The sequence below is a fragment of the Gymnodraco acuticeps genome, unplaced genomic scaffold, assembly GCF_902827175.1.
Source record: "Gymnodraco acuticeps unplaced genomic scaffold, fGymAcu1.1, whole genome shotgun sequence".
Classification (NCBI taxonomy): domain Eukaryota; kingdom Metazoa; phylum Chordata; class Actinopteri; order Perciformes; family Bathydraconidae; genus Gymnodraco; species Gymnodraco acuticeps.
The window spans coordinates 1,790,609-1,814,420 of record NW_022990947.1 but is presented as its reverse complement, the minus strand read 5'-3'; the positions used below and the strand labels follow the sequence as shown (position 1 = coordinate 1,814,420).

Here is a 23,812-nt window from a genome sequence, read left to right as displayed (position 1 = left end):
CTACATTAAGAGCGGGAATAAAGGGTGTGGTAACCTGAGGATTGAATGAAGGGCAAATGTAATAGAAGGCACATACTTTAGGACAAAAGTCATCTCTCTTTCACAAAGCAACCAAGCTCGCTTTGGGGGCCTGGACATGTTGCCATAGAAAGTATCCCTCCGTAAATCTAAAATAATAACTGAGGGTGTGGAAAAATGCACCAATTAAAGAGTTGGGTTGGTTTTGATGGTTGCCTGTTAACAATTACTAAAGCCATGACTGAATTATCCCAAAACCAATGTCTTAAGTATAGCCTCAGAGGGTCAAAACAGCAGAGACAAAAGGGATTATTTTATAAAATAATACAGAAAGCCAGGATTAGTCAAAAATAATGAATTTATAAGCAAATGTGCTCAAACTTAGTGCAGTGACAGAATGCATTAAAGAATAGAATTTTAAGAATGTTAAGTTATATTAAAGATCAATCTATCATCTTCTGACCACAGGAATATAAGGTATTTCAATATACATAAATAGATTCTCTTTGGCTTTTCCAATTCTGTGTCCCGTTAAAATGGGAACGAATCAATGGTATAAATTAACTAACTGTTCCATACGGTTAGTGTATTTGTATCCACTCAAATTGATATCAAGACTCACAGGACAATGCTTAACGTTTTTGGCAGCTAAGGAATATGAATAGCAGGTAACTCCACTCCACTGTATAACAGATTGACATTTTTATATTTCCCATGTAACTAACTAATCAAACTGACTTAACAAAGACAATTAGAAATAAGAATATTTCACAAACTACTCAAAGTAAAAGAAAGAAACATAAAGGAAGAAATATAAATACTAATTCCAGGGAGTCACATTTAAAAAAGGATGCCACCCAAGAGAACAGAAAGATAAAGATGAAACATTATTTTCACAAAGATGTGTGAGCAGAGAGTTCAAAATGTGTTTTCAAACCATAAAGCTGCCACAGTAGCTCGAGGGCCAACCTGTGGTTCACCCTGTTTGAGTCATTCAAAATTAAGCTATCAAACCCATCCGTCCTCCAGGCCTCTAATATTACACTCTCATGCTTGACTTATCTGTCATCTCCCTCAAAGATCATGCCATGTTACTGCAGCACTGTGTGGTCCCCCTGCTAGGACAGGATGGAGAGAAAAGCATGGATTGAATTAATGACTATCTAACATGGCCTGCAGCTATGTGGCTGTACCCAGCATCATCAAAACCGGTGAGAACACTTAGATGTGGAGAGGAGAGGCAGACAGGAGGGGGTAAGGGGAAGATGTCAGGGCGAGGGCAAAATACTCTCATCATTTAAGGATACAAATACATGTGGCCACTAACCGTATATACAGTAGCAGTGAAACACATGTTTTTGCACATATGCGAGCACATGCAGAAACGTACATAAACACGGTATTTAGGTGCCACTTAGCACCAGATCCCCAATCTAAATAGAGGCAGCAAGAAAACAATGTTGGGTAGCAAGATCAGATGGGGCTAACAGAAAACAGGCTGAAATCTGCGATGTAGGAGAGGCAGTCCAACACAACACAGACGGAGACTCAGAGACAGACCATCTCTGGCCTCAAATCATACATCTGCACTGCTCCCCCAGATGGGATGAGCCGTGGTGAATAGGTTGTTTTGTTTTTGTTTCCCGGCACTCTTGTCTTGTGGGGAGTGGAAGCTTATTAGGAGAAGAAGAGAAGGAGAATGAGGAGAAGCTAGAGTTGGTAATGAGTTCATTGTATTTGTGCCCTTTGATCACTTTCATCCTGTAATGTAAGTTTGAGTAGAGTGGACCCTGGGAACCCTTTAACTCTGACCGTCAGCGGTGTACCACAAACATAAAGCTACAATAACTAAGTCTATACAATGTTTAAATTACTTTTGAACACAAGCAGTTTTAAATGTTCATTGATGAATGCGATAACTATTTGAGAAGGAGTCTGTAGATAGGAAACCACTTTTTGTTTGTTTGAGTTTGTCTCAGTCATTGGCCTATATTAATGTTTCTCCTGCTATTTGAGAAATCAATGCACAACATACTAATGTATTAATGCACAAAACCAAACCTTAACGTTTGCGGCCTGGAATCCTTTAATACCGTGAGTTTCCCCTTATATCAGTAATGGCTCTATATGCAATGATGAAGTAATTCATAAAAAGATTGAAGGTACACCAACATAAAAGCCAGGATATAACCCTGAATGTTTTCCTTGATTTGAAGGAAAAAATATGTCAATGTCCTAATAATGCAAAATGCAATACACCATCACACTTACACATATGCACATTTATAAAGAGCAATATGCCCATCAAAAACACTTAATATTGACACAAACACAACCATGCACATATGCACTCCACTTCCCCTCTCACAGGTCAAAGACCATCTGGCAAATTCAAGGTTTACTTTCAAGGCACTGCTTTAATTAGCAAGATGTTTTATTGGATGAGAAATTAATCAAAAGAATACAAACACTGGCAAAAATCTGATGGTTCCACACTGTTTATCATACGCCATCTGTTTGAACCTTCTCAGAGTTTAAAATTGCAGGGTCTTTTTTTCCCTCTGTTCTCTCTCCCTACTCTGTGTGTTTGCGCCATGAAAACACAGTGAGCAGGATCAACTAACATAATATAAAAGCCGATCTCTCTATGGTGGCAAGAGGCAGTGAAACAGTCAATTCTTTGCTTTCAAAAAATGTTTTAGGTTCTGGTCACAAGACTAACAAATACTCAATCTAACTCATCATCTATGTCCCACTGCAGAGGAGACAGAGGGCCGGGCGAAATAGAGCTTATATTTAAAGTAAATTAGATCAAACATTTCTTCAGCAGCGCAAAGGAATTCAAAGACAGACTCTTTATAGTTTGTTGGAGTATTTGTTAAAGGGATGATAATAACTCTGTATGTTGAGTCTGTCAAGTACTAATCAGGACATATAGAGCAAAACAGATCAGGCATGAGAAAAGGAAGATTGGAGAATATACTATAACAACTAAATAGTGTTATGATCGGACTGAACAGTCGATTCAATATTCTAAATATTTCCGTGTTTTTCTCTCCTATTCAAGCTTCACCATAAGAGTTTATGTTGTCTTCAGTCTCTGTGTACCCCCACCAGGTGGGTACATATGACCTATACAAATCACAGCACGGATACATGCCTTTATCATCCGGCATCATAATTGACTGTAATGCAGCTCAGCTATATAGGGCTTGGCAATAATTCAATATGATGATATAGCAACGTTCAATTAAATTGCATCACTATGAAATCAACCGTAACCATACTTACATATTAAAACATGCTCACATTGTAGATCTTATTAACTTCAGTACACTATTAACACAGATAGAGAAAAAAGACTCCATACCCGTATCCACTGATTTGCTTTTGTTTCCACAGCATCGCCTGGATGCTCCGAGTACAGTCCCCACAGACACTGAAACAACAGCCATCTCCCCGGAGCTGCAAACAGGAAGACACCATGGACGCTAGATCTCTAGTTCTATATAAGACCCTTTACACAGATTACAAGCATTACAGTGACTCATGCTATTAAACAGACTATCATAAGTCCGCATTCCCAAATACAGAGGGAGTTACAGCTGCTCTCACCATCAGCAGTCACACAAGGGTTCCAGCAGAGTCGGCCAAGGAACTGGCCCAGGAGAGGCAGCCTCTTCATGGTCTCTGATGTGGAGCTCTGAGGGACAAACAGAGACAACCACAGGCATGGGGATAATGAATGTAATGGTTCACATGTTCTTGAATACTCTTACACCTTTGAGGCACCTAGCTTCCACTAATAACTTAAGTAGGTTAGTTCTCTGAGTGGAAGGCACATACAGTAATGGGTTTTCTTTAATCTGGTGCATAATCAGACTCAACAAAGTGAAACTAATCCAAACAAATTAAAATGACTTTATTGTTTCACTGTATTATAGGAGTTTGCAACACCTCACCTGTTACTTCCTCCTAGTGTGCTTCCCACCTAGCAGCCTTGTGCCACAACAACAAACATTAAAGATCACAGTTCTACTTAATGGCTGAGGAAATTGAGTTGAAAAACAGACACATCCGCAGGTGCAAAGGACATTACTCATGCATCAGCTTTGCTTCCCGTATTTTGGAACATTTGGTAATTATAACTATAGTTTGAATAGGGGCTTTAGTGGGGCTCTGGTTCAGAGGGTGCTAAACCTGTGACAGTTTAAGTATGTGTGTGTCTGTGCTTGTTTATGCCGCTCAAACAACAGACGATGGGATTTATTTCACCTCACAGCCAGTTAAATCACAGGTTTTAAGCATTTAAGGTTTTTAAGCCAGGGCCACACTGTATCTAAGAACTTGAATAGCCCTTAATCCTGATTTCTACACATTTGATTTGGGACAATATTAGATTACAGTAGATTATACTTAAGGTTTGGAAATGTCCAGTTATGTTAGGGACACTTATCAGCTCCAACTGATGAAAAAAAGAAGACTTGGTGCACAGTAACTTGAGTGTGACTGAATACCAAAAACAGCACAAACAAGGACCATGTGAAAAACAAGACTGGAGCTGGTTGTTTTTAGATATTTAAAACCAGATTCAAACAGAAGGTGATTACTAACACTTGCTTTCAACCCAGTTTTTACCACTGGGTTTAAAGACATTTCCCTATATTTAATACAAATAATTTGGTGTCTATTAGGGATGGGAACGATTAAATCCGCTCACCGGTCCCTCACAGCGGGCAGAGCTGCAGGTGCTGATCTCTCTCTCGTGTCCAGTTATACTTCACTCGAGTTTATGTCCAAATCCATCAGATCTAGTTCTAGCTAATGATATGGCTGCTGCCCCTCCCTACACGCAGATCACGCAGACTCAAACCTCATCTTAGGCCCAAATCCCAGCTGAGAGGGTCTTCTCTACAGCTGGCCTGATTGTGAATCGCCTCCGCACCCGCCTCTCCCCTGAGTAGACATGCTCATATTCTTAAACAAGAATGAGTATTGAATAGCTGCATTCTGTGCATATGCCCTGTTATAGGTTGTTGATCTCTGTTGTAATAGGGTTACGTTACCCCTAACCCGTTAAGTTGTCCGTGTATGATACCTCTTTAATTTAAAAACCAAGTTATGTTTTAAGCATGAAAGCTGTAGGCCTATAGCTGTCAACTGTTCAAACTGTGATCACCAGTTCAGTACCTTTGACAAATTTGACTTGGTTTCTATACTTATTTGAACATGTATTTATTATTTGTTTGTTTTTTTGGTCAACATTTTTCCCACATTTCTTTTTTTTTTGATATAGGATATGTACATTTCGGTTAATCGGTTAACCGTTTTTTTGGGGGTCAAATATTCGAATATACATTTTCAAATTCCCATCCCTAGTGTCTATAGTTTAAAATGAAAAATTTAGCATATTTGTCCGAATATTATTCAACTTATTTTGTAATCTCCAGGGAAGAACACAAAAACATCAAGTAAAGCTTTGGAGACTGAAACAAGTGCCTTCAGTCTGAAAGTGGACTTTTAAAAATGTTTCCTTTACTTTTCTTGGTTCGTAACAAGGGGTTGGAATCATCTTCCTTGCAATATGATGACTACAGTGGAATATCTGTATATAGAGTAGATGAAAGGGGTGACGATGTATTACTTACATTTACAAGAATTTCTGCACGTGTGCAAGAATCATGCTTATGTGACATTACCAAATGAGTTGGTATTCAATCCCATATTTAAGTAGTATATCATACATTCCACCTTTGAGCCAATTAAACTATAGAGAAAAGCTTTGATGCAGAAGAAGGCCACACTAAGACATTTATCATGAGCCAGTTGAAATCAAAGCAGTGTGCTGTGGGGTTACCTTGGTTAGTTATTGGCTAATGGTTACTGTTGGGGAATAATTTGCCCTGCATGTCCTCCTTCGCCCTCTGACGCAGCTGACCAACCTTGAGCAGCCATTATCTCCCATAAGGAGGGGCTGCCCTAGCATATTGTTGATGTTGCCAGTTTATGACCGGGCAACTCTCTGTCAGACATAGTTATTGTTGCGCGACACCTGGAACACATCCTTCTCGGGGTGTAGATGACCCCGAGCCATAAGTGACAACAACTGTGATTCAGTGTCCTCAGCTGTTTAGTCTATCTATTGAAGAAGGTTGATTATTACACTCTGAACTAGTTCAAACCTGGAGCTACAGGAGGGTTCTTCAGAATTGATTGTGGCATCTCAACCGCTGTGTCAACTCGTGACACACCACCTGTCTTGTCAATTCTCCGGCCGTAACTCCAAATAAACCATCAGCAAAGCTCCAGCTCTCCTCGTGTCTCTCTGAGTCCTGTTTCCAATTGCTACAGAAGTTTCCCCCACAGTTATACAAGCCAAAAAATCGTTATGACATCATAAAGTGGCCAAAATCTGATCAGCTCATTTTCAGACAGGTTTTTATATAAATGGATCAGGACAAAAAGAGAGTGAATCTTTTTTCCTGAAACTTTCAGAATCTCTTTACACAGAGGAGACACGTGTTTATGTATAAAGGACATGAAAAAGTGGATTTTGCATAATAGCTGACGATTCAAACTTAAATTCCCCACACCTCTTATTTTGGGCAGCAGGATTCCTTTGAAGAGTGGTGCAATACTGCGGTAGTGATGTAGAAACCATGGTTAAAATGTAGGGAAATTCTAGGTGGGTTTAGTATGGTTTGGCAAATGAACAATCACATATAGGCAAGCACTCTTTAAAATGAGTAGTACATAATATTGGGAAATGTGCTTTTTTTTTTTTTTTAAATAGATCTATACCGCTTTAACATGTGCCCAGGGTTACACCCTCTATCGTCCACATCCTGCACTCTTACTTTCCCCTTACCAATCTCTTTCATCTTGTCTGCCCGCAACAGATGAAATCTGTTCAGGCAAGTTGTTTTCCTTCTGTTTCAACCCATCATGCTAAACCAAGCTAAGCAGATGCTGGCTCCAACCTCATATTGAACAACAGAGATAGGCATGAATAAGTTCAATATTTAGAAGAATGGAGTATGTTTCCTAGACTGTAAGGTTTAAACCTGGGAATGAATAAGAACCAAGAATATTTGTTATCTTAGGGCATAAACCACAGTTGTTAAGTCATCAAAGGATGTTATAGGCTGCCAAGAAGCAAGATATCTTCAGCTGGTCTTTTATGAGCCCACTGCCAGTAAAAAGTTAAACCCAATTAAGCTATACCATTTTTTCCTTCTTTGTTTCCGCACCATCGTCCTACACATGCTGAAAACTCTTCATGATGTATACGAGGAAAAGTGCTAACAGGGAAGCAGCCAGATAGATCAAAAATAATAGCCAATCAATGTTTAAACTATAACAATATAGTTGCTAAAGTAGACAGGAAGTAGAAAGGTAAACAGACAAAGATACTTAGAATGATTCTAACCATCTCTAGAAGGTGCATAATATATGGATGTACAAAATCATAAATGAAAACCTGCAAGAGAACCATGACTGTAAGACTAACAAGAAAAATATTTGTGAGAAAAACATTTGATCATGTGGAGAGAAATATGGTTATAGAAAGCAGAAAGACAGAAAGTGCTAAGGGAAAAAGGGGGCAAGTTTGTAGTAACACTGAAATCTCACAGTCCTGCACCCCTCCTGTACTCTGCCCCCTTCCCAAATTTGCTGGACCTGATATGGGGATACATTAGGTTAGCGCTGGAGGTCCCACTGCGGCTATTACCTGACTAACTCAACACTGTAGCACTGCCAGCCAGACATACACAGCCTCTGCACCGCACAGAGCCACCTCTGTTCGGAGGACCCGGCCAACGCTGGACTTACTGTTCATGTCCTGGCCCGGACAGAGTGTGCGTGAGTGTGCATGAGTGTGTGTGTGTGTGTGTGTGTGTGTGTGTGTGTGTGTGTGTGTGTGTGTGTGTGTGTGTGTGTGTGTGTGTGTGTGTGTGTGTGTGTGTGTGTGTGTGTACACTAGACGTGCTGGGTTTTGAATTAACTTTTGACGGCTGTTTGGCCAGACTGATTAACTGATCTCAATTTGTTTTTGTTAGGCAAGTTGTGCCTCCTTACTGATACAAGCTTACCTGGGGAAGAAAAGTGTTATGCAAATGTGTCAATGATATAAATCTCAGTGTTTCCCTTGCATTATGACAAATGTGATACACCAGCTTCACTTTTTTCCTACATCTGCTCACCATGTTGTTGATATGTGTGAGAAGTTGCTGGAGGTAATCCTTCAGTCTACTCATGTGCAGGCAGGTGTCTTTCAGAGTGTCGGGCCTGTCAGCCTGGCCCCAAGCCACTGCTTTGTCAAGCCAGAACTGCAGCGCCGGGACGTCCAACAGGGGCTGGGTCCGCTGCTGCAGCTGAGACATTGTGCTGCTTTCCAATGGACTCAGGTCATATGTAAGAATCCTACGTAAGAATAGGGGAAAAAAACTATTATTTTAATATCTCTCCTTAATCATTTTTAGTTTGTGGGTATGAGGGGTTCTGCAATGTCAAAAATGTTTACATGGTGATCTTAGCATTTGGAGACGAAATTAACACAGTGCTGTTAAAGTGATGGTTGTGTGATAGATAGTAGCCGATAAGTCTTTATAAACAGTTTAATCAAATCAAGTTTTATTTATATAGCACATTTATAAACAATTTTTGGTCGAGCCAAAGTGCTGTACATATAATAAAAATAGCCTACAGTAGAGACACTACTAAAGTTTACACCCCATTAATATATTATACAATAATTGTAGGTATACTGGTGACATAAAAAGTACACAGTCATCAATCAGCAGTTAAAAAATCCCCTATCCTGAGTTCTGGATTAAGTCGTGGACTTCGGGTCGTGACTGAACCTGTCTCTGCGGTCCTGCCTTGGGTCTCGTCATGCTGCTTCCCTGATGGCTTCCACAGGATTGTAGCTGACATCCTCGTGGATTCATCTTCTTATTACAGACACATGCATTTCCTAACATTCGGTCTACATGCTGTAAAATGTATTATCTCTTCGATTTACACACGGCATCTATTGCACGTCTGTCCGTCCTGGGAGAGGGATCCCTCCTCTGTTGCTCTCCCTGAGGTTTCTCCCATGTTTTCCCCTTAAACTGTGGGTTTTCTCTGGAAGTTTTTCCTTGTACGATGTGAGGGTCTAAGGACAGAGGGTGTCGTTTTTCTCATACTGATATTCTGAACAATCTGTGCTGTTGTATTTGCTGTAGAGTGTCTCTACTGTAGGCTATTTTTATTATATGTACAGCACTTTGGCTCGACCAAAAATCGTTTAAAAATGTGCTATATAAATAAAACTTGATTTGATTTGATTTAAAACTTTTATATGAAATAAAATAAAGTCTATTGAATATGCATTAAATGTGTCGTAACTTGTTACCATAAATAAAGAAAAAGATGTGTATCAAACAATTGCTTGTACGTTATGTGTGACTTGTAATTAAATGTAACACTTGGAATGTTTATAAAAGGTGCAGTGAATGCAATTACACTCCAAAATAAATAATGTTTTATTGACAATCTCTTTGTTCCACTTCAAAAACATATTTAGAAAATAACATCAGTCTGATACACCTGCCTGCCCATGTATTTAGTTGTGCACTAATGTATAATGTGCATGTGTGGCCCACATCATTCCCCGGTTTTCTATTAGAGCATGGATAATACAATAATAATTGGCAGTAATGTGTGGTAAAATATATTCAAGCATTATGTTAATCTAGTGTTAAACTCTCATAACCACAGTCTAACGATCACATTTCAAACACACACACATTCACACACACACACACTCATGGAAGCCTACTGAGAAATAAACGGCACATTCTTCACCTTTTATGATGATGGAGGGAAAAACATGGGGGGCAGAACACAAGTGTGTGTATTAGGATGTGTTTAGTGTGTGTATGTAGCCTGGGAATAGGGTGCGTGAGTGTGTGTGTTTGTTGTTTTTGCCATAATGACAGGTCTGTGTGAGACACCACAGGGTTGTGTTTTATGATCACCTCGTTACACACAATTTGTTTAATGTCTTGCCATCATCTCTGCTGGGAAGCCACTATGGCTCGCTGATGTGAATATATAAATACACATTAAAAAAAAAGAAAAAAGCTAAACTGAATTAGGAACAAACGCCTCTTGTTGACTTGTGTCGGGGGCCCAGGTTTTAGTGAAGCAGAGGAGGAAATTAACCTTATGCCAACAGTCACCCACAAACTCTATCACACAGAGACAGCTACATGAAAACATAGGCATATATTGTGATTACAAAACTTGTTTGTCTCAAATGGATGTCATTTAGTCAATAAAATACACACATGCACATATACTGTACACTCTCGACACCAGCTCTTGGACTTGTTAAACACTTTTGAGCAGAAACGAGATGTGACGGGTCAAATATTCTTTGAAGATCTGTTAAACTAAGCTTGTAGACTTTGGGTAAGAGTACGTTTGCGGTTTCAATTAGGAGATTAAGTTAATCACTTTAAACAAATGTACTTCTGTGTGCTTCAGTATGATATATTTAAGAACACCTGGATTACATGAAAGTTGTTTAAAGTTTGTCTTACTAAGAGTCATAAAAGGAACAGTTTTGCTTAAAGGTGGCCGTATGTAATTTATTTCAGAAACACTTTTTGATATATTCCATGGAACGCTCTTAACATCCCGATAGCAATGAATATCTTAAATGCTTTGACAATAAATCCATTAAAAAAATGTCCTCTGTGGAAGCCGTAGTACTGTAAAAAGCACGACCAATCATTTGAGCCGGCCCGGCTAAAATAACTGGATGGCCTACCTGCCTGTCAGCCTTCCATCTGTGCACAAACTTATCTCGTGCCCTCATTGGGCATGTGCGCGTTCCTGTGTGTTCTGTGTTGGAGGAGGGGCTCTGTAAGGAAGTGGCAGATTTTTTCCGGTTGTGTATTTTCAAATTCTAGCGCACTCGAGCCGGTTTCTCCAAAATTACCTACCCCACCTTTAACTAATTTAGGCTAATATAATTATATATGTCTTCAAAATGTTTCCCACAAAATATGTCAAATGACCACTTGCAACCACTCATCAAAACACACCTGATTTAGTCGAGAAACTACTCACTACGACTTGTGTTCAAAATTCGATCAATTCAAACCAATACAATACACTTGAAACATTTTAAACATCTATTTTTATTGATTTTTAATAAACTTTCTATTGCTTTTCTATACTGAAAAGTCTTGTTGTCTTTGTTCATATAATGTGACCTAATGACTCAATCAATGCAGCCATGTATCACAACACTGGACACATTTAATTTGTATTATTTTTTTAAATAGTGTTTGTCCACCTTTGATTTTATATGAATATTTAAAATGAAATGTGGTATATTGTTTGTTGAAAAGTCTGATTTATTTTCTATAGCTTACATGAAATGTGAACAAATGAATTTGAAGCCATCATAATCAGATATCATTCTAACTACAATGGACAAAAAAGGATGTTAGTCCACCTTGTATTTTATAATATGGAGTTATTAAAATGTCTCAATGTGTATACCTTTCGTGTCATCCGACTCAGTAAGTCCAACCTAATGCAAAATAATTTGCATTGGCTTTAAGAGCTTGAAAAAAAACACAAATTGCTCCATTTACCCGGGAGTTTCCTCCGACACAAACTCACCTACGTTAAATGTTGGAGTGCAACAACTACACAACACCACAGGATGCCAGTGTTCGCCCCACTCTACACATAGTTCATTCGAAATAAATTCAATATACAACTGCTAGACGACGTCTTGCAAACTCAAGTTAGGATTGAATGATTAGATCACAAGGAAATGTATTTGCATCCTCCTTATTAGCAACCTGTATTTCAGCTGTTAGCTTGTTAGCAATTGCATTACTCTAGTCGTATTCGTTAGCTACTTTAGCTTGAAATAGACTTACATGTAAACAAGACTTACACTCATCAAACTGAAATCTCCACAGAGCAGACGTTTAGTTAATCCATTTGTGTCTAGTCTTCAGACAGGTTTCTTCTTGCGATGTAAACAAACTGAACTTCCCTCTTCTCTCGGAGTTCCGTGTAAGGAGGAAGACTATTGGCTGTGATTCACTTCCTCGCACTAGTCCTTCTGGCAGTGCATGCTGGGAAATTGAGTCACATGGCTGAACAGCAAGAACGTTATCAGAATACAGAATACCTTTATTCGTCCTATAAAGGGGAAATTAACATTGTATCATTATTATACAAGACAATATAGGCATAGACAATATAGATAGAGGTGATTGTGTTCTTAGATGGGTTAGTAAGAAAGCACCTTTTAAAACAGGGTTAGGGTTATGATAATGGTTAGAGTTAGGGTTATGTAAGTATACATGTAATCTTTTATTTTTCTTACAAAATGTAAACCTTTTTGCTTATACAGTATAGGTGCTTATGTACTTAGCTGTTTAAGTAAGATAGCTCATATTAAAACAAATCTGTTTCACAGGATACCAATACAGAAAAATAACATACAAATACAATTTGTCCTTTTTGTTGTTCTGTTTATGTTTGTATTAGTGCTGTCAAAATTATCGCGTTAACGGCGGTAATTAATTTTTTGAATTAATTGCGTTAAAATATTTAACGCATTTAACGCATGTGCAGAATGGCCCGCCCCATACATGCCACCAGTGGCAGCGCCAGGGTATGGCTGGGGTAGGCTACACCCATACCAAGAAATGGCTTATGAAAAATGATGTTAAAGTAAGCAAAATAAAGTCTGCCAACTCGCGCGGAGTAAATTGCACTGACAGCAGTTAGTAAGATTGATTTCAGTAGCCACGGTTTTGAAAACTTTTGTCACGTAGTGATCGTCTTCTCAATAGAACATCTTTGATAACGGCGTGGTGTTGTTGCAGGAAGTCCCGACGGAGAATACTTTTGCTGTAGTACAGGGGTGCACATAACTGGTACGCAGGTTATGTGCGTAATCTGAAATGCGTACCGTCACTTGTGTCACAAAGCGCATTTGCGTACCGACGTACTTGTGAAGCTTTTCCAGAAGGCGGTTAGATCACCGGACGACAGAGTTGGTCTCCGTGTGCACAGACAGGGCTGCTGTTAAAGTCGGTCTGTACAACGGAATTGTGCCAAAACTACGCCAACCGGCTGCGGAGGGAGACTCCCCCCCTTCACTGGAGAACTGCGCTAAAACAGCTGATCACAACGTTCACACTCTGTGGTCACGAAGTACTCCACTAGCCGCCGCCGCCCCCCCCTCCTCTGTCGACTTTCCTGAAGTACTCCCCCGTTGATAGAAATCAACACGTAATGAATTAAGACCCCACGGTTTGATGATTGATAGGTGTGTGGGTTGTCTTTCATTTTGACATGTAGAATTTTTTTATAATAAACATAGATAGGCTACTGTATGTTAAATGGATATATCCGCCTTCTTTCATTTATCTTTCCATTCCCACAACAATATACATAAATAAATGGCATATTTTGGACATAGTTCGAATGGTGATTAATCATGATTAATTAATTTTTAAGCTGTGATTAATCTGATTAAAAATTGTAATCGTTTGACAGCCCTAGTTGTTATGTTTCATGTGGAACCTACTTGAGCAGGTCTCCCTTGAAAAAGAGATCAATGATCTCAATGGGATACACCTGGGTAAATAAAGGTTTGAAGTGAACAATTATAAAAATAAAGGAGAAACACACATAACCAAAAGACACGAAAAGTTAGGCCACAAGACAGGGAAATAACGTTTTTGGGAACGTTTTAGAAACAGTTTAAAGACTTATCTTAAAAAGAGGGAAGAAAACGGGGGGGGGGGGGAATTGTGTCATTCATTTGGTGGTTGAGGGTCCATAGGGTGAAGCAGAATGCATACCATAGGCAGGAATTTAGGGATCCTGAGTGTGTCCCTCTGGAACCCAAAGCAAACTTTGAGGGGTTCCTGGCCTGCATGGCTCGAACTGACAAATCACCCAGAGGCTCCAGCCCGGCCCTGAGCAGCCCAGCCCGGTGCATCAGGAAACGGTTGTTTAAACATACGTGATGTCATGTGTGTGAGTGAGTTTGTGCTTGTAGGAGTGCATGAGTGTGTGTGCTTGTAGGCATAATGTGCATTGGTGTCGGCATGAGAAAGAGATGCATGAGTGTGTGTGTGTGTGTGTGTGTGTGTGTGTGTGTGTGTGTGTGTGTGTGTGTGTGTGTGTGTGTGTGTGTGTGTGTGTGTGTGTGTGTGTGTGTGTGTGTGTGTGTGTGTGTGTGTGTGTGTGTGTGTGTGTGTGTATATGGGCCTATGCTTGCACTGGCACACATGTGGAAGCTAAGAGAAATGTAGTGTAAACCACGTGTTTTTACTGTACAGCTACTCTGTTATTATCACAGAGCCAAGAGATGGGTTGTCACGCAGTGGGGCAGCAGCTCCTCCACAACTCAGCGTGTCTTTCATGATTAGAGTGGAGGCCTGATCACAGCCACAGCATGCTGTTATTTCAATGTCCTGTCTTAGTTTTGTTTTTTAAAAGCTGAATATGGCAACAAAATACAACTGAACAAACGCAACGAACACTAGTATTTATTTTATTAGGACATTTGAGGTTTTTAGATAAACTCAGTTGATAATTAATGTTTCAATTACACTATGCAAATTATTTATTACTCTTAGGACAACATGAATAGCACAGAATGTCACTTTCTGGCCAAAGTGGGATGAAGGAAGTTGTAACCTGTTTATCATCCAAAGAAAACTCCCATATATAGAATTGGGAAAAAGGCTAGTCGGATGATTGCTCGTTTTCTTGTGATCGAGATGGAAACGGTTGGAGAGCTTGGTTTTCAGTCTCTGGAGCTTATCCCGGGCTGATCCAGACCTGGAGCTGATGACAAATCAGCTGTGCAGTAAGTCAGTCCTGATCCGGACCAATCCTAATAACAGTTCTGGTCCAGACCAAAGGCATTACCATCCTGGCTATGCTGCTGTGGAAAAACATAACCTGACGCATGACTCAGAGCACCACACACGGATGCTTCTCTGGCCTGCACCGCGTGTACATCTGTGTGTGTGGTGTCTAATGCTGGATACAGAAAGAGGAAAATATGAGATCTGTAATAGGCACTATTGAGCTCTTAATTGGCTGTTTTCCCAAAGAAGATCAACTGATGCACAAAACCTACTTTACTTTTACACACAATAAATTATAAACATATGCATGCTCACTGTGAGACTGACCGTTGAGCGGCCCGACCAAGCAAGGAGGCAGAGGCAGAGCGTTCACATATATCCCGTGTGGGCATTTATTTAATCATAGACACATGACACAGCCTCAATCTGACTGTCCATGTGAACACCATCACCAACCACAAGGATCTCACCCACACTGACAGGAAAACAGAGCCTAAATAGACCCAGACCAATCAAACCAACAAGACACAGGTGAGGGGGGAGGAGACAACACAGGGCACCAGGTGCACACAATCAGCAGCAACAGACATGGGGGAGTGATATGTCAACTTTACACAGTGGTAACTTGTACAATTAATGCAACTTAACGTCATCATTTATACACCCTCAACATATTATTTGCACCCTGATTATTCTCAACCGCTGTCATTCTTAAACCAGCATAAATACTTTCGGCGCTCTCGCTAACTCCCCTATATTTTCAGGCGGAGCCGAGGACCCAACCAGCACCTGCCAGACGACATTCACACTCACACACGTTCACAAGATGTTTAATTTAAGTCTTTGAGGTTATGTCAACAAAGTTTATATGTGTCTCAGTTCTGCTCAGATAAAAACAGGAAAAATAACGATACATTGTAATCACACACACATTGAAAAAACGGGGCCCCAAAAGAGCATAGGACTTGAGAATATTTTTAGAGCATTTATGATAAAAAGTGGAAAAAGGCTAAACATGTGTATTGTGTCTTGTGGCTTGTGTACTGGTACTGTCTCAGATTTGTGCATTTTTTTCCTTCATGTTCCTGTACCTTCTGCCTATTATTCTGAAGTTATGAAAAGGAAAATCTAACTAATATTTGTTATTGCGGTGTGCAGCACCTGTGGTAAGCATGAGATCTCCAGTAAAAGAAAAGCTAAAACCGCGGCAACAGACTTTGCTAAAAACCAATTATTCATTATTCACTTTGCTCTCTCCCACCTTGTTTCAAGTATTGTTTTATCTTAAGTTGTTTTTCCTTACTTCTTTATTTTTCCCTTTTTAATTTTGTTTAAATGCGTCTATGTGTCAGTTCTGTTATTTTTGTGAATGAAATAGTTGTCCTTGAGCCTGAGGACAGTCAAAGCTATGGAGGTTGGGAAGGAAGAATACATTCAAATTAAAGTAGAGGAATGTGCCGTTAAAAATCTTCAGATCCGGCTTAACTCTGAATGTCTGGCTATAAGGAGAGAGACAAAGAGACAGAGAGAATGAGGGAATGAGGGAGAAGGCCACAGAGATGGTGAGGAAAGAGAATTTGAAATAATAGAGGAAGAGCTGTCCGAGGTGCCTCGAGGCAGCCAGATACCTACTGGCCTTCATAAAAGGATTTGTGTCTCACACAAAGTTTTAAAGGAGTTGTTTCTGTTTCTTCCTGTGTTCGTCTGTGTTGTGTTTTTTGGATCGAGTGTGATTTTTATTAGATTTTTTTGGTTTAATGCTCAAGCCTAAAGTTTGACACTTTTTATGATAAGAAGACAAGTATCTTTTGAAAGACCTTTAACACTCTAATGGCAATAGCTTCACCCAATGTATGCCGTAGCAATCTTAGTCACTTTCTATTCTCTTTTTTTTAATTATTAATTTCCATCAAGTCACTTGAAGGACATTTTTGAAATAAGTTTGGCATAGTTATTCTTTATCTTGGTCTATTTGTTTTGGGGTTTACATACAGTATGTCTCACCCCCTTGTTCAAGGGTTTAATTGGATTATTATGCTCAACCAACCAAAATGACACATACAATTAAATGAATGTCGAAAAGAGAAGGGTTTAAAAAAAAGCTTTAAAAGGAAATTGAGAGACCTACCAGGCCTCTACAGCTTTAAAGTGTCTGGTGTGAGCAGTCACAGAAGATGTTTGTAAAATGGGAGGAACATCGTACCTTACATAACCCCTTTTTACATGTTCCACATAAGGGTATCACTTATAGGTCTGGTAAGGTCAAATATATGGAACAGAACAACATTACAATAAGGAAAAACACATATTTACCAGATCCTAATATCTCCATGCAGAAACACTTTATGGCAATTCCAAGCATTTTTAAAGCATGCTTCTTTATTGCTTTGAGAGGCTGGGCATTGGCTGAGAAAGGGAGAGAGGTTCTGTGACAAATGTGAAACAGAACTGCATGCATAAGCCTGTTCACATTGGAACGCACACACACACAAAACACACACACAAACACGTTCACAAACATAGAATAACACATTTATAAATACTATTAGTACCATTCGTATCTAATAATAATGTCTGTGTTGGTCTCTTTTTGTGTGCATTTCAAAGGTTAACTTGTTTTTTGGAGTATGGACTATGGATTCAACACAGCTGCCTGCTAAAATCTGGTAATCAACCAGAAAGAAGAGACCAGCTACAACCAAACCTTTGCAATCAGTCAGTAAGAAAATCATTGCCACTAACATCCATCTGTTACTTCTTACTAACTTCAAACTTCTGGGTGTTCTGTTTACCGTCAGAACTTGATTATCTTAACAATATTCATACATAAATGAATGTGTACCCCTCCGTAAATTGGTTAACAATTGGTCTGAAGTACTGTACGACGCCATGTGTTTTTAAAAATATACTTGCAGTGGACAAAAAGTGTTTGGTCCTTTTTTTATTGTAAGAATCGTTACTCTCAGACTTTTATGAACATCAGCTTAAAATGGGGATTCAGTTTATAGTGTTTCAAATGCATGAAATCACTCACACACACATAACCACACTCCTGCTTACCATTACCAGTCCAGCAGATTGCAGGGAAATTGAGTGGGAGTGTTAAACACACACATCCATCTATCTGCCCCTCTGTCCAAGATAATTACACATTTCCTGCTCTAAATCCTTCTCTGACAACTTACACTTTAGGCATGTCACTGTTTTTGTGTGCGTGTGTGTGTGTGTGTGTGTGTGTGTGTGTGTGTGCGTGTGTGTGTGCGTGTGTGTGTGCGTGCGTGCGTGCGTGCGTGCGTGTGTGTGTGTGTGAGAGAGAGAGAGAGAGAGAGAGAGCGAGAGCATTTAGATATGAAAGAAAACAGCATATGAGTGTGTCTGAGTTTATTTGACTTTCACTGTTTTCTTTTCCTCTCTGTCTCTAAAGCCTTCTGTTGTCTCTTCTCCATTTGGACAGCAACTATATCAGTAGTGAAGTTTTATAGCACTTTCATTCACATTCTTTCCCTCCCTTAAGTATACACTCACACACTGATTGCAGCAATGATAGGGTGTTTGGTTTCAGAGTTTTGCTCAAGGACACGTTCATATGTCATATGGACATGAAGAGCTAGGAAATGAACCATCAACCCTGCGATCAGCTCATAAATGTTACAGAAACATTTTCTTTCATGGTTATCGTGTGTTGTTTTTTGAACTAATTTCTCACTTTATACTATTAACCTGTAATCTTTTCATCACTGCTTTTTAGTCTTTTTGTCTGAATGAGCTGGATAGTTTGGTAACCATTAACCAAGTTGATAATTGCAAAGAGTTAAATATATCAAACTTTTAATCCTCAGTAACTTCTGAAAAAATAAAGTTTAAGGAGCACCAGGCATACAGTGGAGGTCAGTGTTGGTGAATATTTGAGACTTTTTTTGTTTCTCTCGTTGTCTGCAAATAATAATCTCATTTCTGTGCACATCAAGGATGAATGTGCGTGCTCATAACTGTATGTATATTCTCTCTGCATGTGTCTGTGCGTTGATCCAGACTGAGGCTCCCTCTGGGGTCCTCAGAGCTCTCGTCCAGCTCTGTTTCTCATTAGGCATCTGTCATGGTGCCAGAATCAATAAGCACAGATGGAAGAAAAAAAATCTCTCCTCTCTTCTTTGTGAATGGGCAGATCATTAGCAAATTCCAAAGTGTTTACCATCATCACCAAGGAAAGACCCTCCTCAACTTTACTGTACTTTTAGTAATTTGTACCGCTATTATTTCCTTTATGACCAACAGTTAAAAACCCTCCTCCTCTCTACAAAGTCATGTGAAATCATATGCTCCAGTTGTGTTTGGCTTTGCAGGATTGTGTACTCAATCAACAATCCCGGACGCAGATGAAAATATTTAGTTGTGGGTTTCTTTCTGTCTTTCCCTCTTCTGCCCCCCTTTGTGTCTTAAGATGACGCATCTGTTTCCATACATTGTTGCATGTTTTCTGGCAAAGACAAACAGCATAGTTTAAACAAAGAAGTGGGTGGTGTGTGTTCATCTGGTGTGTGTGTGCGTGCCACCAGGACTACATTAAATAAAAGGGAGAAAGGATGACAGCATCCAACCTCAGTTTGTCATCCTTAGTGTAAACGGCTGTACATCATGCTAACATCTTACATGTGCTCGGCCCAATCACAGCAGTCACACACAGCCGTGTCAACACAGCAGTAATGAAAACAAAAGAACTGGAAAGAGGCAGATGGGAGGGAGTCGGATAGAAACAAAGGCAGATGGAAAGTAAAGAAAAAGTTAAAGAGAGAATTTGAATGGAAGCATAATATAAGCGCGGTGGCTGGAAAGAGAGAAGCCGAGGGCAGGATAAATGCTTCCAGTATAAGCGGAAGAGGAGTGATTATGACATGGCTTGGCATCGCTCCGTAGCACTCGTCTGTAACACAAAGAAAGAGTGGGTGGGTTTTCCACCTCCACAGAATAAATGATGCGAGGGGAAATGGGAGTAAACAACATCAGTCATTATAATTACTCTCATACGGCTACTCCCATCCACCATCAACCATCCTCCAGCCCCCCTTCACTCTCTTCCTTCTGCCATTTTCCATCTGTCTTTACTCCCAAACTTTTTTCTGCCTTAATTACACCTTTTACTTTATTTTCTCTCGCTCACTTTCTCTAACTATTAAACTAATGCAAAACATTTTTCCTCTTTTCTAACTATATCCATTCTGCCCGCTTGTTTCAGACCTTAGATCTCAAGTAGGGTGGTCTGAATCTCCAATGCACAAAATGAATATGAGACTGTGAAAGTTGGAGAAATATACTACAAATGACAGGATTTAGTTAAGAATGTTGTCTGAATGCAGTGACAACAGCCAACAGTAATAATAATCTTGGCAAATTTCTGGAGCTTTTTACTGCAGACTTTGAGAGATACGATCTTTGGCTCTAGCAGCAGAAGCCTTTGAGCAGTGCTGAATGCATAGTGAATCATGTCATCTGTTTCTAAGAATTGGATGTGGTTCCCTCGCCGTCTTGGACCTCTGCACTGTTCTGTTTCCCTCTCTCTGCAGGATTCCTGGAGAGCTGTAGTTCTGTGCAAGAAATTGAGATAAAAAAAAGATTGTGTAAAAAAACATGTGTGAATAGAATAATAATTGGTTAGGTAAGAAAATCTGATCTAAAATGTTTTACATCCATTTCTATATAAAAACAAACTAAAACACAGCTGACATGCTCAGAATTTGTATCCTGGCCATGCATCCCTGCAATCCAATGTGTCAAATGCCGAGCATATTTCTCACATGTCATTCTCATAAGGGCTCATTTCTTGTTATTCACGACAGCAGCCTGCAGAACTGTGCTTCAACGCTGAGATTATGTAAGTCTGGCCACTGGGGACTTCGACCTCACATTCTTCTGGATCAGTCTTGTAGGAAGGACGCACTCCCTCTGTGGGAGATAAAGCAGCCAGCCAAGTCAAACTGGTCCCAGGGTGAGACTGAACACTAGGCCCAAACCCACCCAAAACCACCCACCTTGAGACTGCTGACGGAATAGAAGAGACTATCTAACGTTAGAACCTTTGTGACGGCATGCCGTGATAGTTTGTATTACTGTGCTTCCTTCAAAGGACATTGTCTATAAGCTAATTCACAGAAAAATCTAAAGACAAACAAACACTGTTGTATCTGTTTGTCATCTTCAGAGTAATACCTGCAAAGTACCTACAAACACATATTTTACGAACTAACATGTGTAATCTTGTTTGTCTCAGAATCAAAAACATAAAAAAAGCAAGTTGTAGATTATTTTAGGCTACCATTCCTGTCTTTAGCTTATGCGAGGCTAAGCCATATGTCGTCGTTAATCAATGAATAAACTAAAATAGAAAAATGATAAGTTATATTTAAAAAAAAGAATCTTGCAAAGGTCTACAGTACTATTTTGCACACATATTGTTGGACACACACACACACACACACAGAGAGACGCGAGGGAGGAGAGAGAGTAGACACTTATATATTAGGAGTTCATATCTATTCTATAATAGAATAGAGACATCGATATGCCAATCGATCTCAGAGCTCGCTATCTCTCTCTCTATATCTGCTCTATCGATGAGATAGTCTTGATTTCGCGAGAGACAGCAAAAAAGTTAATGGTTTTCAAGGTGTCTGTGAGGCCTCAAAGGTAACCCCTTCCCCTGGAGTTGTATCAAAACACCATGTGATGCTTCCTGCAGATTTATTGTTAAACTATAAGTTGTATAGAATGTGAAAATCTGGCTCTGGATCTGGCAGGAGTGAATGGTAGTGTTTGCGTGTGTCCTATTCAGTCATGTCAACAGAGCAATCATTCATGTAGACGAGAGTATAAACTCAGAGGGTTTATGTCTGCTGGCAGGTGATGATGGACATGCCTTTCAGGGAAAAGTGAGGGATGGAAAGAGGGAGAAGGAGGGCCAGATGGATGAAAAAGAGGACTGGAATAGAGTAGTCAATGATACCAATTTGTATTTTTTCCTTTGGCATGTAGGTTTGAGATATGAAAGACAAGGAAAATAATAAAACAATGATTGAAGAATGAGGAAAAAGCTTTGTTGTGCAGTATATGTCCGCTCCATTGTTTGCCATTCTGGGCAGAGAGCCATGGCAGAACAGTTCATAAGTTTGGGAGAGAAGGAACTTCTTAATTGCTTCCTCTCACTTCCTCTTTAGCCCTCCCTCCGTCCAACTCTCTCTCTCCAACCCCTTTCTGTTGCCTTAAAGGACAGGTACAGGAAACACTCATTCATTAACAACCTGGAGCTTGTTAGCTTCAATAAAGCACTCTTCACAAAATGTGCTGTTCCACCTCTGAGGGCATCTCTGAGTGTTTGTGGTGGGAAGTGTAGAGGTGAGGTGGACTAAAGGGTAAGGCAGGGCCAGAGGAGGGAGGGGAGGGACGGGGGTTGGTTTGTTGACCTGGGGTCCTCAAGCAAAAGAGGGGAGTGCTGGTGAAAGACACATTAACAACAATAGATCTCAATGAAGCATGTAACTTACAAATAACCCTGGGATTAGTCACATATATTTCTCCTTTCAACACATTTTCACATACTCTTCTTGATTAACGCTAATCCACAGAGGTTTACTTTTAATTTGTGTGGAAATATGAGTGCTTTAGCACTAAAAACAGCTTTTAAAGAGTCTTTATGCACCCATAGATAGTTAAATAAAAATCCAACAAAAACCTGAATTTGCTTTTTGACTGCCACTTTTTGATTGGCACTGGGTACATTGGGAACCACCTGCATTAGTCTCTACATTTTCGCCACATCTGCTCATCAGGTGAAAGACAAATATGTCAAGCCCAGTTAGAAAAGTTCAAAACATTGCAGACAACATACTGCCACCCAGCTTTCCAAACACACCCTATCATTTGGAAAATGTTGGCTTGTGTTTTTTTGCACTGGTTGGAGTGGACAACACTCAGCAGAATAGTGCGCCTTTATTGCCTTTAAAAGATAATAACATGCCTACTGCCTGCCTCCAACCGCTGAACCAGGGTCAGTGAGTTCGACAGCTTCCTGAGGTTCAGGTTGAAATTGTGGCTTGGGAAAACTGGTCCTCTATTTGTAGTTAGAAACAACAGAAAGACCACAGGTGAATATTTGCCCAACACAGTCTGCCTATATTGGTAAGAATGTTATTGTCATGTTGTAATGTTTAATTGTATTTTGATCTAAATGTTTAAGTTGCATGTTTTAACGTGAAAAACTTTGTCTCAAGTTTGAGAATAAATGGCTGCCACCCATGCAGTTGACAAGGTGCGAGAGGGAGACTCTCTCACCATCAGTGCAGCAAGCTCAAGGCCACATGCCCTTTTTCATTACTCCGAACAGGCCAGCTGTATTGTAACTACAACCAATTTCCTTGCAGTCTATAAAGCTGTCAATCAAAATCATACAGAACAGGGAGTGGAGGTGGGGGGTGTAGGGGCGGAGCTGGGTGGGCTGTTGGGGAGGGCTGCAGGGCTCCAGACCAGATGTCAGAGTTTTACACTGCAGAGGGAGGGAGGAGGGGAGGTCATGTTTACCTGTAGCTAATATAAGCTTAATAGGGAATAGCAGGAATATTTTGACTTGCGTGGGTGTTTGTATCGTCTGCCTGTCACTAAAAACACTTATTTCAATATATAATTAACGGAATTGTATGGAATTTCTGGGAAACCATATTCACTTTTGCACTTAGTAACATTAGAAGACAGAATGGTGAATATGAATACGGTAGAGAGAAAGGAGAGAGTGAATTGGTGTTTTTTTTTTTTACCATAACCTCATTCTATTCCTTGAAGCACCTTTTCAAAACAATCAACTCAGTCAGGCCAAAGCAATATTTTTAAGTTTC

General features: G+C 39.8%; 1 protein-coding gene across 1 annotated transcript in view; it reads right to left on the bottom strand.

The window, feature by feature from the left end:
* Positions 1-12,133, bottom strand: part of fancc (FA complementation group C) — a 31,115-nt gene extending 18,982 nt beyond the window's left edge. Inside the window, 4 exon segments of the mRNA XM_034234825.1 lie at positions 3,389-3,483; positions 3,634-3,721; positions 8,223-8,442; positions 11,987-12,133. Coding sequence (XP_034090716.1) covers positions 3,389-3,483; positions 3,634-3,721; positions 8,223-8,402 — 363 coding nt within the window. The 5' untranslated portion in view covers positions 8,403-8,442; positions 11,987-12,133.
* Positions 12,134-23,812: the final 11,679 nt, after the last annotated feature.